Raw genomic sequence first — 15,198 nt, forward strand, 5'->3', positions numbered from 1 at the left:
GGCAGTAGGCCTACTTAATGTCATAGGAAATATTGTATTACCATTTTGTTTGTATCACAGACATTAAACTGAAAGATCTTGGACTCCCAAACATGATGCTATGGAAAATCTGCCCAAATAGATTGTCACTCATGGGTCTGAATATAGTTAACATCCAAAATCCAAGATTGAATTGCATTTATAACGATTGCACATATAGAACTAAGCTTGCATTATCAGCCCAAAGCATTCCATGAACATTGCAAACCCTAATATGCATAAATTTGTTAAAATAAAAGTTTGCCGAGCATATGCAGCCAAACATAACGGAGGTCAACTATTTTCTTTTCCATGAGTGACATGCAAACATTGCCAGTCTTGTTCTGTTGATATGAATCAATGGCTTATATCCTCGGTTTTATGAAGTACTGATCCATTCAGACCAAAGTCAGACATTTTGAAAATTGAGTTATGACCATCAACAACTACTCAGTACTTTTAAAGCTGTACTGTTGTTGTACTCCCTAAAGCCCTAGCACACTTAGTTGCAAAGTTATGAATTTTTTATATCTGCATTCTTCTGTTTTAATTGTTATCTACTCCTTATTTTTGCTTATATCTCAATGTCATTATTGCCAACTTTGGTCTGACTGGATCACATTGTACTTCATAATGATACATCAATCATGCAATCTTACTGACATTAAAGCATCAAAGAGTCATATGAATTCATATCTGTATTTCTTGCAGTGATCTGAGCAACAATCAATTACAGCGAGTACACAGCCGAGCATTCCAAAATCTTAACAAGCTAGGCATTCTCAACCTCGATCACAATCAAATATCGCAGATTGACGACAACGCTTTCTCTGGTTTGAACAAACTTCATCGGCTGGAACTTGGCTGGAACCAGATTGATAAACTTTCAACTGACTGGTTGTATGAACTGCCTTTGTTGCGTACTCTCAAAGTCAGTCATAATCTGATCAACTACACCGACTCAACGCTGTGGAAATACTGTGAATTCTTAGAAATATTAGATATATCTTTCAATGGGATAGCCAATGTGAAGCCTGGTTCCTTCGCAGATCTGCAGAACTTATTGGAGTTATCATTGAGCAATAATCAGCTTAGTGATGTTGAGAGAGACACATTCTTAGGGTTGACTAGACTGCAAGCTCTGTAAGTTACCATTTAATTAAAAAGAAAACACCCATACAAAATTTACCTCAGTACTGTCACTGAAAAAAAATATGGTAGATCTAGCCTAAACCATTTAAGGTAGATATATCCAAAACCACTTATGTTAGATCAACCTTGAACCGTTTAAGGTAGATGTTGAATAGTGAATAGTGAATGAATACAGTTGTCAGAGGGTGTCAAATCAATGTATTGTACTAGCCTGGTAGTAGTAATACTACACCATACCAGTAGCTGGTCAGCAACTGTGCAATAGATTAGTTTTGTTCATTATTGTTCAGAGTTCCTGAATAAGTTACAATCATAAAAGTGTATTCCAAGAACGCTGTACACATTCAACACAACCTTACAGTTTGTCCACTCTGAAGTACAAAGTGATAATGCGTGCGTTAAGAGTGCGTAGTGCTGCATCTCTGCTGCAGGTATGCATGCCTTCAAAGTCGGCACAATGCGTACGTCCGCGTTGGTACTTTGTACTTCAGAGTAGACTGAGTGTACATATGTTACACAGTTTGTTAGAAGTAAGCTATTCCAGGTAAAATCCATGCTACCTGTATCTTCTACACAGGGAGTGTGAATTTCAAATGGGGTTATCTGAATGGTTGACTCCATATGAAATCTACACTCCCCTGTGAGGGAGATTAAGGTCGTATCTTCCTTGGTGTATGGATTTTAACTGGAATTTCCCATTATCATGCAAAAGTTTGACCAGTCAAATATGATTGTGTACAAGCCACATATCACACTCAACACACAGCAAATAAATTTGACTTGAGAACTAGATTGTTAGTATGAAAGACGTAGAGATGTTGATGGCTAATCACAAGGTCGCAGTTCACCCCTCATTTCCCCATGTGGTGTGTTCTGCTCATAAACTAAAGAGATACAGACTATCCGCCAACAGGTTAAGTCCCAGCATCACCTGTTAATGAAGGCAGATCGTTCCATCGAAGTGTGACAGACATATACGCACATATTGCATATTTTTATGGTCTTTCGCATAAACGTGAAGACACGCAATGCTCTGTCACATATACGCTAGGGCATGCATTGCTGGCATGATTATTAGACATGCACAATCAAATGACCGGCCCTTATGAATTTGCGAGTATCAGCATACAATGCAGAAGGGACTTTGGCTATTTGTGAATAGTCTGTATCTCTTTAGTTTATGTGTTGTTGATTCATTGTAGGTAGCTCATTTTTTGCTCAAGGTGGTTAATACTTACTTGAACAAAAAGATAATCATAATAGACTAGTTAATTTCTGCATATTGTTTCTCTGTTTATTTGTTTTCAATGACTTTAAAGTCATTTGTAGTATCACCAGGCTAGTATACTTAAAATTAGCAATGCTCTGTGTTGAACGGCTAGGTACAGGTGCAGTCTTTGATCAACTCAATTTATCAACTTATCACATTAAGACTGTTACAAACTAAAAACTATTTGTATGTTATTTATCGTTGTTTTCAGTGACTTAAGTGCCAATGCTCTGTTATGGACTGGAGAGAGACCCAACCCATTTAACAACCTGTCATCATTGATTCAACTCAATTTATCTACTAATCACATCAAGACAGTTACAAACCAACTATTTGCTAGTTTGCAAACACTGGAATACCTGTAAGTAATGTAATCAACATTATTATAAATTAAGTACAACTATCTATATTGCAAATATTCTGCCTTTTTGTACTGCAATATGGATTATCAGTTTTGCTTATTAGAATTTTACACTGAAACTTTGTAGTAGATGCAATCCCAATTCGAAATTCTGATCATGATTTTGCTGCCAATCCCAATCCTAAGCCTTATCCAAGTCCTCCAAGCAAAGCCTAATCCTAATGCCTTTATGTGCCTTGGCTGCCTCTATTCTAAAATTTTCCTGTTTGATTCAAATGTGATTTGTAAATTAATAAGTACATTTTTTATTATAGAAATTTCAAGGAAGTCAAACATTGCAATGGTAATGAAACAGATGCAAGTTAAAATGTTTGATAATCGAACAGAAGAAATCTTGAAAACATTTTACTATGTGCCAAACCAAGTAAAACAAAACTTTTGTGTAAAATCGTGATGTAAAGTTAAGCTAACTAAGAAACTCTAAGCATAACCTATTGAATTTTATTGTGTTGGTTATGTTCACACATGGTATATTTTGTTGCTGCATGATAAGTTTAATAAAATTTGCATATTTATTTCATTTTATGGTTTTCTTTATTCAGGGATTTGTCAGGAAATGCTATCTCTTCAATTCAAAACAATGCATTCAGCATGATATATGGACTCAGAGAATTGTAAGTCAAATGAATAGTGACAAGTACTGTAGAAATAGCTCATGCTTTACAACAGGCTTGCAAACCATTCCATGTATGGTGAATATAAGCTCTTAACATTATTGGTTACATGCCATTGTGAAATTGATACATATTAGCCAATAAAATGCAATACCAATTAGTGTTAAGTAGAATGAGTGTTTAAAACAGAAAGATGAAAGAAGTATTAACCTCTGAGTTAAGCTTTAAGATTAGTGTTAACCCTGAAATTATATATAATTTTGACAAACTTTAGAAATTAAACCAAAAAGTTTGAAAAAATAATAAAGTTTGGAGAAAGTCATAAAAAGCATGATATTCACCCAAATTTCAACCATTTTAGGTAATGCAATATTAAAAGATCTCCATATCTGGTTTTTGAAATTAATAATTTTGGGTCAAAGTCATCCTTTTTTATAATTGTTTCAAAAACAACATTTTTACATCATCATCAGATTACTGTCATGCTCACTTTGATACTTTTGTATACTTTAGACCAATAATTAAGCATTAATGAGGCCCAAACATTTCAATAATTGGCTTATCACCAACCTTACACCAGTACAGTGTTTACTGCCATTTTGAGAGAACTGTGAAAGTTTTCAAGAGACAACCAGCAAATTTGTCCATATACCCTAGAATTCCATCTACAAGCAAGTATATATACATCTTAAATGAGCGTTTTTTGACAAAAGAGACAAAAGGCAAACTTCCTCCATCATTATTTGGAGTTTGAGCAACTATATTAATGATACAGAGGGCTGTACAAACATGTATTTTTGTCAGACCAATATATTGTATAAGCCCTAGGTAGTTACTTTGTAAAATGTAGGATTTAATTTGATTAAAATTTGTAATACGTATGATATTTCTATTTGAATTGAAGTGTTTAAGAATGAGAATAAATGTATTGTTTTTAGCCGCTATTGTGCATCTACCGTCTCATATAACACAGGCGACATCATTATTTTTGGCGTAAAACAACTCGGCTTTGCCTTGTTGTTTTACTTAATAATGATGTCGCCTGTGTTATATGAGACGATAGGTGCACTCCAGTGGCTAAAACCAATACCTTTATTCTCTAAATGTTTTGTGAAGGGTGTCTGCCTTTCTTCTATTTCATTAACAACAAAAAAACCTCATTTAGAGGCATATATGCTTGTAGATGGTAGATATTGTATCTCTTATTCCTACAAAGAAGATCTCTGAACTTAAATTCATTATGATTATAGAAGCAATCGAGAAACATGACTTCAAATGTGATGATGTCACAATCCCAGTGTGTAATTCTGTGCCAAATAGTATGCCATTGATCATGCAGCAAAAGCTCAATATTTTTCTCCTAGGTCACTGAACTCTGAAGCTCTGGCATGCAATTGTGATCTGAAGTGGTTTCCAGTTTGGATGAGGCAGTTTGGTCAGAAGTTTTCAATAGATGCTAAATGTGATATGCCTGAATATATCAAAGGGAAGAATATATTAGATGTGGATTATAAGAATATTACTTGTGGTAAGGAATGGTTTCTTAATTTATGTCTTGGGTGGCAAACCTCATCTTGGTCAACTGCCCATCATGGTCCATAGGTACATCATGCATCATCAGTACGCAATGGTCCCAAGGAATAATTATATTAACTTTATGGTTTCAAATTTGAAATCCAAAATTATCCTATTTTGTGGCAAAATATTGTGACAAATTTATGCACTATGCATAATTTTTGTTGATCCTTCATGTAATTATTTTGTGTAAGCTAATCCTAACTTAACCCTAATCCTAACCCTAACCCAAATTTCATGTAAAATTACAAAAAGGAATAAACCGTACTTTCACAGCCTTCTTGTTATATTTACTCTTTGTTATTTTGCCCATAGAGAAAATGAATTGTATATCAAATTCAGTGTTTCACATTATGTAAAGTTGACAGGGTTAAAAAGAAAAGAGTCAAAGGAAGACTCCGGCAATCACATCATTATGCCTTATTAAATTATCAAGCACAAATCACATGGTTTTATTTAAAACAAACTCATATTGACCATAAAAAATGAATAAAAACAGTTTGTCTCTCAACACGCGATATTTAAAATTCCCGCGCTGAAATTGTCTAGTGCAATGACGTCATGGTTCCTTCCATTTCTTGGATATTTCTCTTTGTTTCCTACAATCTAAAGATGGTGACGCCAATTTTCTGTAATATCGCGGGGTTTATGTTCAGGTTTTTCCATCAGACTATAGAAACACATAGAAGTACAAATTGATCACGATACCTTCGCTGTGACGTATCAATGAATGGAGGTCGTTATGCAAATAATATGCTTGTGTAAGGCAGTGAATACTTGAGTACATGCTACAGGTCCATCACTATTGGTTGGATTTGTCACATGGACAGTAATTGACAGCCTATACCGTAAAATGGTTTATGGTACCACTAATCGGGTTTTAGACAGGTAGGGGTCGTGGCGAATTTGCCGTGGAGATAACTGCAAAACATGAATACAAAAAACATGCACAATCATGACAGGCAAAAAAAGTTTTTGTTACATTTAAATTTTTACTTTCTTGCTCTTAAGATTCAGAACTGACAGGAGAAGGCAGCTCTCCTGTAATCATCATCCATCCAGAGTCATCCATGGCTGTACTTGGTCAGAATGTCTCGTTGGCATGTACCGCTACACTGAATACATTCAATGAAGATCTACCTTACACTGTCAATTGGTTAAAAGATGGACAGGTAAGATGGCAAACTTGACTTATGTTACTCTTTAGTTTAATAGATGAGAAAATGTTCTGACCATCATGTTTCTTGCAAGATATTAATAGGTGCTATATGTAACAATTTGTGGATGTGTTTCTCAGGCATTTTGCAGTGTTATGACAGGAGCTAGGTTACAATAGGACTACAGACAGAAAAATTATTCAAGTACTAGTTTTGTTTACCCCTGTATATCCTAAACAAAAACAAATTTGTCAATTTTAAAACAAGCAGCCAATACCTGTACCCTTTGGTTCTCATTTAAGACCTTATTTGTTGAAATAGGTTGAGAATTAAAGAAACGATGATCGAAAACCCAAGGAAGGAACGAAATGAGAAGTTGCAATTTGAAGTTCTAATCAATGAAAAGCACAGCACCAGTTCTCTTGTTTGAGAACGCTTTGTGTACAAATCAATAGGACATGCAATGGAGCAAACTGCAACTTTTGAATTTGCATCTTCCTTTGGGATTTTAGTTCACTGTGTCATGACTGATTTCAATGAATGAGGTATTTTAAAATCTTTTACCTCGGATTTAAAAATCTGAGGTAAAAGATGCAGCTATTGGCTGCTGGTTCCAATAATGATAAATATGTCTTTGTTTAGGATATACAGGGGTGAAAATAATTGGTACCTTACTTCTGTTGCTGTCTGTATTTTAATCTTAATGTACCAAATTAGGTCAAATATGGTAATCAAAGTTTGTTTAATTAAGCTTCTCTCAAAGTTATTCTTATGCTGGAAATCCCACAAGTCTATGATGTTATTTTGAGCCACATTTTGTGACACATTCACACCAGACATGGCATTCACCATTCAATAGTCAATTGATGTTGACTTGTTCGAATAATATCTTTGGTGTCCCTTTTTTCTTGTTTTGTAGTAATAGGGATATTTTAAGCTCACAATGCATTGATCATTCTGTCTTTTTAAACCCACATTTTGGTTTGTTTTTTTGCAACTGATTAATAAACAGTTATTAATATTTATTTTCTTTGGATGTACCGTCGCTTTTAGAATCTCTTTAGATCCATCCAAAATGCCCTTGCTGGTCAGTTGGGTCTATTTTGGTTTGCTTTTCAGCTTTTTTATTATATCTACAGTCAAATTAAATGTTGCCCTCTTGGAAAGATGGTCATTTTGTAAAACTGAATAAAGGAAATGGAAAGATGAAAAAAAAAGCTGACAGAGAATCAATTCTTAAGACTCACTCATCAAGGAGTGATCATGACAGTGGACAACATTCAAGTAGTGTCACTGATTTGTGTTTGTATCTTTAGGGATCTACATATAGCGAGTTCCAATCATTACAAGACTCACCCAATCCATCAGTGCAAGTATTCAAACATAAAAGTAGTAATAACTCTACTGAGTTGACAACATTCCTCCATCTTACCAATGTGACTGAATCAACACAAGGCAAATTCCAGTGCAGCATCTCTAACAACTTTGGTAGGCAGGTGTCACAAGAAGCACAAGTCAAAGTTTTTACAAGAGGTATGTGTACAATGTTAAAAAAGTATCTTGTAGTTTTCCGAGATGATAAATGTAGAGGATATGTGACCAGATCTGATCCAATCAGGCCGAAGTCAGCAATATGACACTGAGATGCAGGCAAAAAGCAAAGAGAAAAAACAATGAAAAACATAAGAAAATAGATATATCAAAGGTTCATACCTTTGCAACCATGCAATTCAAGAGATACAGGGATTCAACATCAGTAAGTGTAGGTACTGAACAAGTTGGTAAAAGTAGCAACTCAATTTTCAAAATTTCTGACTTTGGCCTGAGTGGATCAGATCTGGTCATATCACTTTTCAAAGAAACTGGTGCTTGGAGGATTGGTGGACAGACCAGACAAATGAGGTACCGTAAAAATTCGATAGTTTTTTTCGAGCGCTTTTAAAACATGCAAACATGAAGAACCCCATCCCCAAAATTTTGAGCAAATCATCGATACACATAGTTATATGCGAACAAGTAAACCTGCAAATGTGTGTCTCAACCTCATTAGCTCAGTTGGTAAAGCACCGGACTTTGGTACAATTCCATGTTTTCAAAATCACTCGATAGTAAGCACATAATTTTTTTATGCTAACTATCGAGTTCTTACGGTATGATGATAGCATCATTTTATTTTTGGGGGGTTTTGCAGAAATCTGAACATTTTTGCTTTGGACCTTGGAATATTCCTTTGGTTGCAGCCCTTGAATATTCCTCAGGTCCAAAAGCAAACTTGAAATCATATGCTCAACAAAATTGACCCGCTTATATTAATCTCTGATCAGAAATCATTGAATGCCGGTTCTTTTTAAGGTATGTTGGAGTAGTCGTGGTCGTTGAACTCCACAAAATCACTTTCATTGTCTAAATTAAGGGATAAATGAAGAGTTACACCTTGAAGATTTGAATGGGTATGGAATGCAAATCATGCACTTTCAAATATTGCTTAATGTATTGTGGTTCTTGAGATATGTGTCGTTTTATGAAGATGTTTTGTGTGAACACTTGTTACATCATAACTCTAGACCTACAAAAGTGTAACTGGGAAATTTGAATTCTTTGTCCAGCCCACTTCAATACCACAACAAGGAGTAATTGCTATTCTCAGGATACTATGATTCAAACAATTCACAACAGCTACTCTAACACGCCTTAAAGGAAGGTATTTATAATGAAAGATCGCATCTGAAATTCTGACAACTAGACAGAAAATGCCGTACTGCGCAGGTCGGCAACCAATCACGGTGCACCTTTGCCCTGACGTCAGATGCAATTTAGTCTTTTTACCTGTGTCTTTCGTTATTGAGAGTCAATTGTATGCTGCTCTTGTTACTTTCAGATGAATGTTCCAAGCCTATGTTCAAAGAACATCCCAAGTCCACGTATTCCTGGATTAGAGGGTTTGTTACCATGCAATGTGTTGCAGTATTCACTGGAGATTCACCATACACTTTCACTTGGTATAAAGATGGAAAGGTAAGAAATAGGCAAATAAAGAGAGAACTCACAGAGTCCACATATTCCTGGATTAGAGGGTTTGTTACCATGCAATGTGTTGCAGTATTCACTGGAGATTCACCATATACTTTCACTTGGTATAAAGATGGAAAGGTAAGAAATAGTGTTGTGAAATAAAGACAGGACTCGACACATGTTCCTTATTATAGGGTCTCTTGTTTTGTCAAAAAGGAAAAAGAAGCTGGTGTTTTGTACCTGAAACTGAAGAACTCCAAACCAAGATTCTGCACAAGATTAAATTGCAAGAACTTCATTAATATGTGACACAATCTGCTTCATGGAGGCCAAAGGAGGCATTTATAAAACAAATACCTTGGTTAACAGAGGTCATCCAGATCTTGCAGTTTAGGTATTTCTTGTCATTATCAACCCATGCTGCACTGAATAGAAAAACAGTGCATGAAAGAAATGTATTGTGGGAAGTGTAAGATATCTTCCTTGGGTATAGCCTCTGTAACCAGCAACACATGTGTGCCCAGATCCTTATGATTTTTCCAGAATGCATTCAGTCCTGGCAAATTATTTGGACAAGTAAAATATTCTGAAACAGCAGCAAGTTGTCTGCTATTTTATATTTTTCTTTTAAGTAAACATACATTTGCATGTGTTTTTATGCAGAGTCTGTTTCATCTGTTTATAAGAATTTAAAGTACTTTACATATTGTAAACACAATTAAACTAATGAAAGAGTTTACACTTTTTTTTGCTCACCGTGAATGTTTTCACTTGGTCAACTAGCATCTTTGGCAGATGGTGATGCTGTGAAGCTATCTTGTCTACAATCGGAATAGTCCTTTCTGATGACATCATCTTGTCAATCATATAATGTCATCAGAAAGGACTATCCCGATTGTAGACAAGATATCATCACAGCATCACCATCTGCCAAAGATGCTAGTTGACCAAGTGAAAACATTCCAGGTGAGCAAAAAATAGTGTAGTGTTGAAGTAAAACTCTTCAATTATTTTATCTACCACTAGTCACTACGTATAATTATCCACTTGTAAACAGTTAAATGTATTATATAAATTTCCCAAATGCCCAGTGAAATTTTTTTTCTCTGTGGAAAAAGTCTCATTGAAGTATAGTTAAATTTGCCAGAGAGTAAAATATCAACCATTTTGAAATGGTGGTTTACAAGATTGCCTGCCCAATCAGCAAGTGTGGACTGTTAAGGTAATACGATGTATTGTTGGTCGAAGCAGCAACAACAAAATGTAGTTCACAGCATCTGGCGAATAGTAGTGAGCTTCAGCAAAAATGGCATTGCTCAATTCATAGCGAGCGTGTAGAAGAATTCAAATATCACAGGTATATTTTTCTAGGTCATGTGGTTCTTGAGTTATGTTGTAAAGAGGGCTGAAACAACAACACTTTTGTAAAACGTACATAACTCATTAACAGTAATAAATTAAGCAGGTTTTCAAAGTATATGATTTGTAGAATGTACTTTTGCAAAACACTAAAGTGTTATTTTTAATAATATATTGATTCAGATAATGAAAATCGATTTTTATGGCTGCTTCGACCATTAATACCTCGTATAACCTTAAACCATTCAGGTTTGGAACAAAACAAATAGATCTATTTGTATTTTTCTTACTTCATTTTCCCCAAATGTATTTTCATCTGAATGATTCAATTCAATTCAATTTTATTCATGCACAGAAAGGCCAAGATCAGCCTTTGAACTGGTCTTCCTGGGGCCATGTTTTACAACAAATAACTTTACCAAAAACCATACAATATCAAAATAAAATTGATCTGTTTTACATAGAACCAAATAACAGGTATATGTTTACTTTCATTCAAAATAGGAAAATACCAAATCAAGATTTGTTTGTTTTACCATTATTAGAAAAGTCAAAGTTCATCCTGCCTGCAAATACAAATATTTCTTGTGTTATGTCCTTATCAGTTTGAAGTGGGCAGTGAACTTTTCAACTTGAATACCTACAAATCAAAGACCACAGTGAGAAATCTTACCTAGCTGACATGCAAAAATAAAAATTCCTTTAAAAAAGGAATGGGGCACCCAATGTGAGCTTGGACGTGATATGGTGAATTCCATGGTGTTTAGATTTAGAAGAAGCCATTTGGAGTATAGCTTTTGTTTAGAATTGTGTTTTTATATACTCTACTGCATAATGCTTTTGCCATAACAATATTTTAAAAAAAAACCACAAGGACACAACACGTTGGTACGAGCGGGCTCGAACTCACAACCTATGTATTATGAGTCGTGCGCCTTATCCACTCATCCACACGTGCTCCCACATGACCGCATACAATAGAATGCCCATTACTGATTGATTTCAACAGAATTTTACCTAAATGATTTCAAAACTTCATGTTATGTCATTCTTAGGGTCCGCTGAAGCCTCGAGCATCACATGAGACAAGTGGTCCAGTCATCGAGGTTATTGAGATTGATCGTGAGGTTGGATACATGAGAAAGATTACATCAACACTACACATCACAGATGCACAATGGGATGATGAGGGCCTGTACCAATGTGCAGTAACAAACAACTATGGACAACTGTTCTCAAAGGAGGCACTTTTCTATATCCTGGGTAAATATAGATCTTTTTTTAATCTAGGCATTAACAGTTGAAAGATAATGCTGACGAAACTTTGGCCAGGCACAAGTGACCTGGTGAAGGGGGTTGCCGTAGATAGCAGGTTGGGCCATAATTTTTTACAGGACAGGCAAGTGTAGCCAACAATCAGGCTTATTACCCTGATCGGAAACAACTGTAACAGGGTTTTTTATCATGGGTTATCTGCCCCACCATTACCAGGTGAGCCACAGGGAGAGCGGAGATTTTTTTTCTGTGGGGAATTGAACCCGGGACCTCTCGCACCAAAGACTAGACCTTAACCAGTATGCCACGTTGCTCCCTATAGTACAGTTTGGTCACAAAAATGACACCTTTGAAAGAAAATAGTAGAATACATTTACTAGGATCCATTTGCTGTATTTGTATGGTATAACATTGGAAAACCTTCGATCTAATTATTTGTAACTTAAAGCTTTTTAGCCCATTTCATTTGCATACCTACAACCAAAGATATATCATCCTTGCAAAATAAATTGTTAAACTCATTTGTTAAAGCCTTAATGTACGATTTTCGTCAAATTTTAATTTTGTTATTCTTTATTCAAAATGTTGAAATAATATTAGTAATAACTGCTGGGAAGGGTTGCTGTCCATTTTAAGCTGAAATAACGAGGTAAAGTGAAAGAAATCCCACTAGTTATTTTGGTCATTTAACATGCAGTTCTATGGGAGGACATAAAGTACAAAGGACTGTTCACAAACACTTGTTGGGGCTGATGTAAAAAGAAAATTCACACATTTTTTCAGGACCCCATTTTGGACCTTAAATTATTTTCTGTGCCCCCCTTTTGGCCATGAAAAATGTATGTCAACCCCATAGAAAATAGCGTGAACTCATATTCTAAGAGAAAACCCCCTTCAAAGGGATAACAAATTTCAGGGCCCCCTGTTTGCATCAGCCCTCCCTTCCCCACTTATAAGTGTTTGTGAATGGTCCCTAAAGTTAACTTTATCATGCTTGTTTTCTCTTCCAGCAGATGATGACCCATATGATGTGCCTTTCATAGTTACTCATCCTAAACCAGCTGTTGCCATGGTTACTCAGAATATCACCTTGAGATGTGATGCAGTATATACTCCTAATCCTGACCATGAATATTACTTCTTGAATTGGTTGAAAGATGGACAGGTAAGAAATTTAAACTCAAACTTCAATGAAGTTTAAATTGTTTATATATTTTACTGTCCAGTGTTGCATTTTTTTCTTCAAGGACGCACATAGTAGTCAGTAGTCAAAGCAATTGCCAATCACAAATGTGGCCCAGGTTCATTTCCCAGCAGTGCCATAAATGAGCATCAGAGCAAATTTGCCAATTAAAGAAGTCAATTTAACCGAAATTCATTCCGACAATACAATATGTGTATTGAATAATAAAGGAGATGGATTAACCTCTGAACTGTATCTATTTGTTTGCAATACACTCATTTGTTTGTTTGAAGGAATTTGGGTACACTGTGACTGCCAGTCTAGAAGCCCAAGATCCACTTATCCATGACCATCCTGACTGCTTTTTCCTATGATACTCTGGTCTTCCTTTTGTTATGATTCAGGTTGGGTTTGATCTCAACTGTTTGCAGTGGGAGGAAGCATTTTATTCAGGTCAATTTTATTTTTAATAAAGGGGCAACAAAAGAGAAGAGAGAAATTAATCAGTATGCTAAAACTTATAAGAGTATTCTACTACCGTAAAAACTCAATAGTTAGCATGTGGTTACTATCGAGCACTTTTAAAACATGCAAACATGAAGTGCCCCTTCCTTAAAAGTGTAAAGGGTTTTGAGCAAATCATTGATACACATAGTTATATACGAACAAGCAAAACCTGCAAATGTGTGTCTCAAGCCCATTAGCTCAGTTGGTAAAATGCCGGACTTTGGTATTATTTCATGTTTTCAAAAGCGCTTGATAGTAAGCACATATGCTAACTATCAAGTTTTTACGGTGTTTCATATAATTATGGTTACCGTTATTGTGCCGTTAACTTTTGGAATTTGGCACACTCACATAATTGCAAATTTTGATAAAATTGAACCATGTTCCACACAAAGTGCATAAGGTGCATGCATATTCAGTATGGTCTCATACATGTTGGGATTTCCAGGGGTGACCAGGATGGTCTTAGTCATAGAGAAAGGTGTTCAAGTCAATTAGCAATTATTGTTCACAGAAAAGTTTAGAGAGGAAACCTTTCCTATAGGTCTATTCACTGAAAAGGCGAGTAATGGACATGATATGGTCATCTGATCCACTTTCCCGGGAGATGGGTTTCCTGTGATGTTTAGACTCATTTGCAGTCTTTAAAAGCAGATCTAAACATCACCGGAAACCCATCTCCTGGGAAAGTGGATCAGATGACCAGGCCATATCAGTCATACCTGATGAAGTCCTCCGATGTGAGGGACGAAATATTGTAGTGAGTAAAAATTCACTTGATTTTGTCATGCTAAAATGTCTTTTTGTTTACTTAATCAACACACCTGATGAACTTATTCAACAAAGGACATGATTATGATTGAAACAACACTGTTTTTTTGTCACAGGCACTTTACACACATCGAGAGATGTTAGCCCAGTTGGAAACTGACAATTTCCAAATAGAATGGATCGTCCATGAGCGGAACCCCGACCCAGATGAGAAATATGTGCAAGAGCTAACAACTCTGTTACATTTGAAGAACATCCAACCAGAAGACCATGGCAATTATCAGTGTATAGTGACTAACCAGGTAGAGCAAGAGGTGTCTGACAAGGCTGAAGTGAGGGTTTATGGTAAGAAAAAGAACTTGTACACAGGGAATAGGGACTTTATATAGCCGTATCAAAGAACTTTGACCAGAAAAAAAGTCTGCCATATTGGATTGTCAGTGTGGGGACTTAAAAAGTGTACTTCAGACATTTTCTGGCAATGGCCTGAAATTGAATGATAATTAGTAGGTTAAGGCATGAGTATTACAAAGATATGCACAGAGGGCTTATAATGTTTTCATACTTTCCTGCTGCTTGCTGCTCTGACAACGATTTTGCTTCACTGCGCATTTGTACCAGAAATGCTAGTGGTGACCAACGGCAAGCCGATATATTGATGACTCCACCGCTCTGCCCAAAGCAGCAGATCGCTAGAAGTTGAATTCAGGTTAACTTGGGAGTGGTGCCGCACTGTCGTATAAGAACAGGATACGATGTGTGGCCAATGAGCACAGAGCGCTGCTAAGCGACAACATTGGCTTTCAGAGTCATGCCGCTGCTGCTCAGTGATGTGTCGTTCCGCTTGCAGAAAAGTGCAAGCGGTATGATGAAGCGTCTCTACG

At 36.0% G+C, this 15,198-nt stretch overlaps 1 protein-coding gene across 1 annotated transcript in view; it reads left to right on the top strand.

Annotated features, from left to right (window-relative positions):
* Positions 1 to 15,198, top strand: part of LOC140147255 (uncharacterized) — a 60,714-nt gene that overhangs the window by 31,301 nt on the left and 14,215 nt on the right. The window contains exons 8-17 of the mRNA XM_072169035.1: positions 730 to 1,161; positions 2,652 to 2,801; positions 3,404 to 3,475; positions 4,840 to 5,003; positions 6,062 to 6,222; positions 7,524 to 7,740; positions 9,086 to 9,222; positions 11,634 to 11,841; positions 12,864 to 13,018; positions 14,431 to 14,659. Of these exons, the coding sequence (XP_072025136.1) occupies positions 730 to 1,161; positions 2,652 to 2,801; positions 3,404 to 3,475; positions 4,840 to 5,003; positions 6,062 to 6,222; positions 7,524 to 7,740; positions 9,086 to 9,222; positions 11,634 to 11,841; positions 12,864 to 13,018; positions 14,431 to 14,659 (1,925 nt within the window). The remainder of the gene's footprint in view (positions 1 to 729; positions 1,162 to 2,651; positions 2,802 to 3,403; positions 3,476 to 4,839; positions 5,004 to 6,061; positions 6,223 to 7,523; positions 7,741 to 9,085; positions 9,223 to 11,633; positions 11,842 to 12,863; positions 13,019 to 14,430; positions 14,660 to 15,198) is intronic.

Source organism: Amphiura filiformis, chromosome 3, assembly GCF_039555335.1.
Source record: "Amphiura filiformis chromosome 3, Afil_fr2py, whole genome shotgun sequence".
NCBI classification, from domain to species: domain Eukaryota; kingdom Metazoa; phylum Echinodermata; class Ophiuroidea; order Amphilepidida; family Amphiuridae; genus Amphiura; species Amphiura filiformis.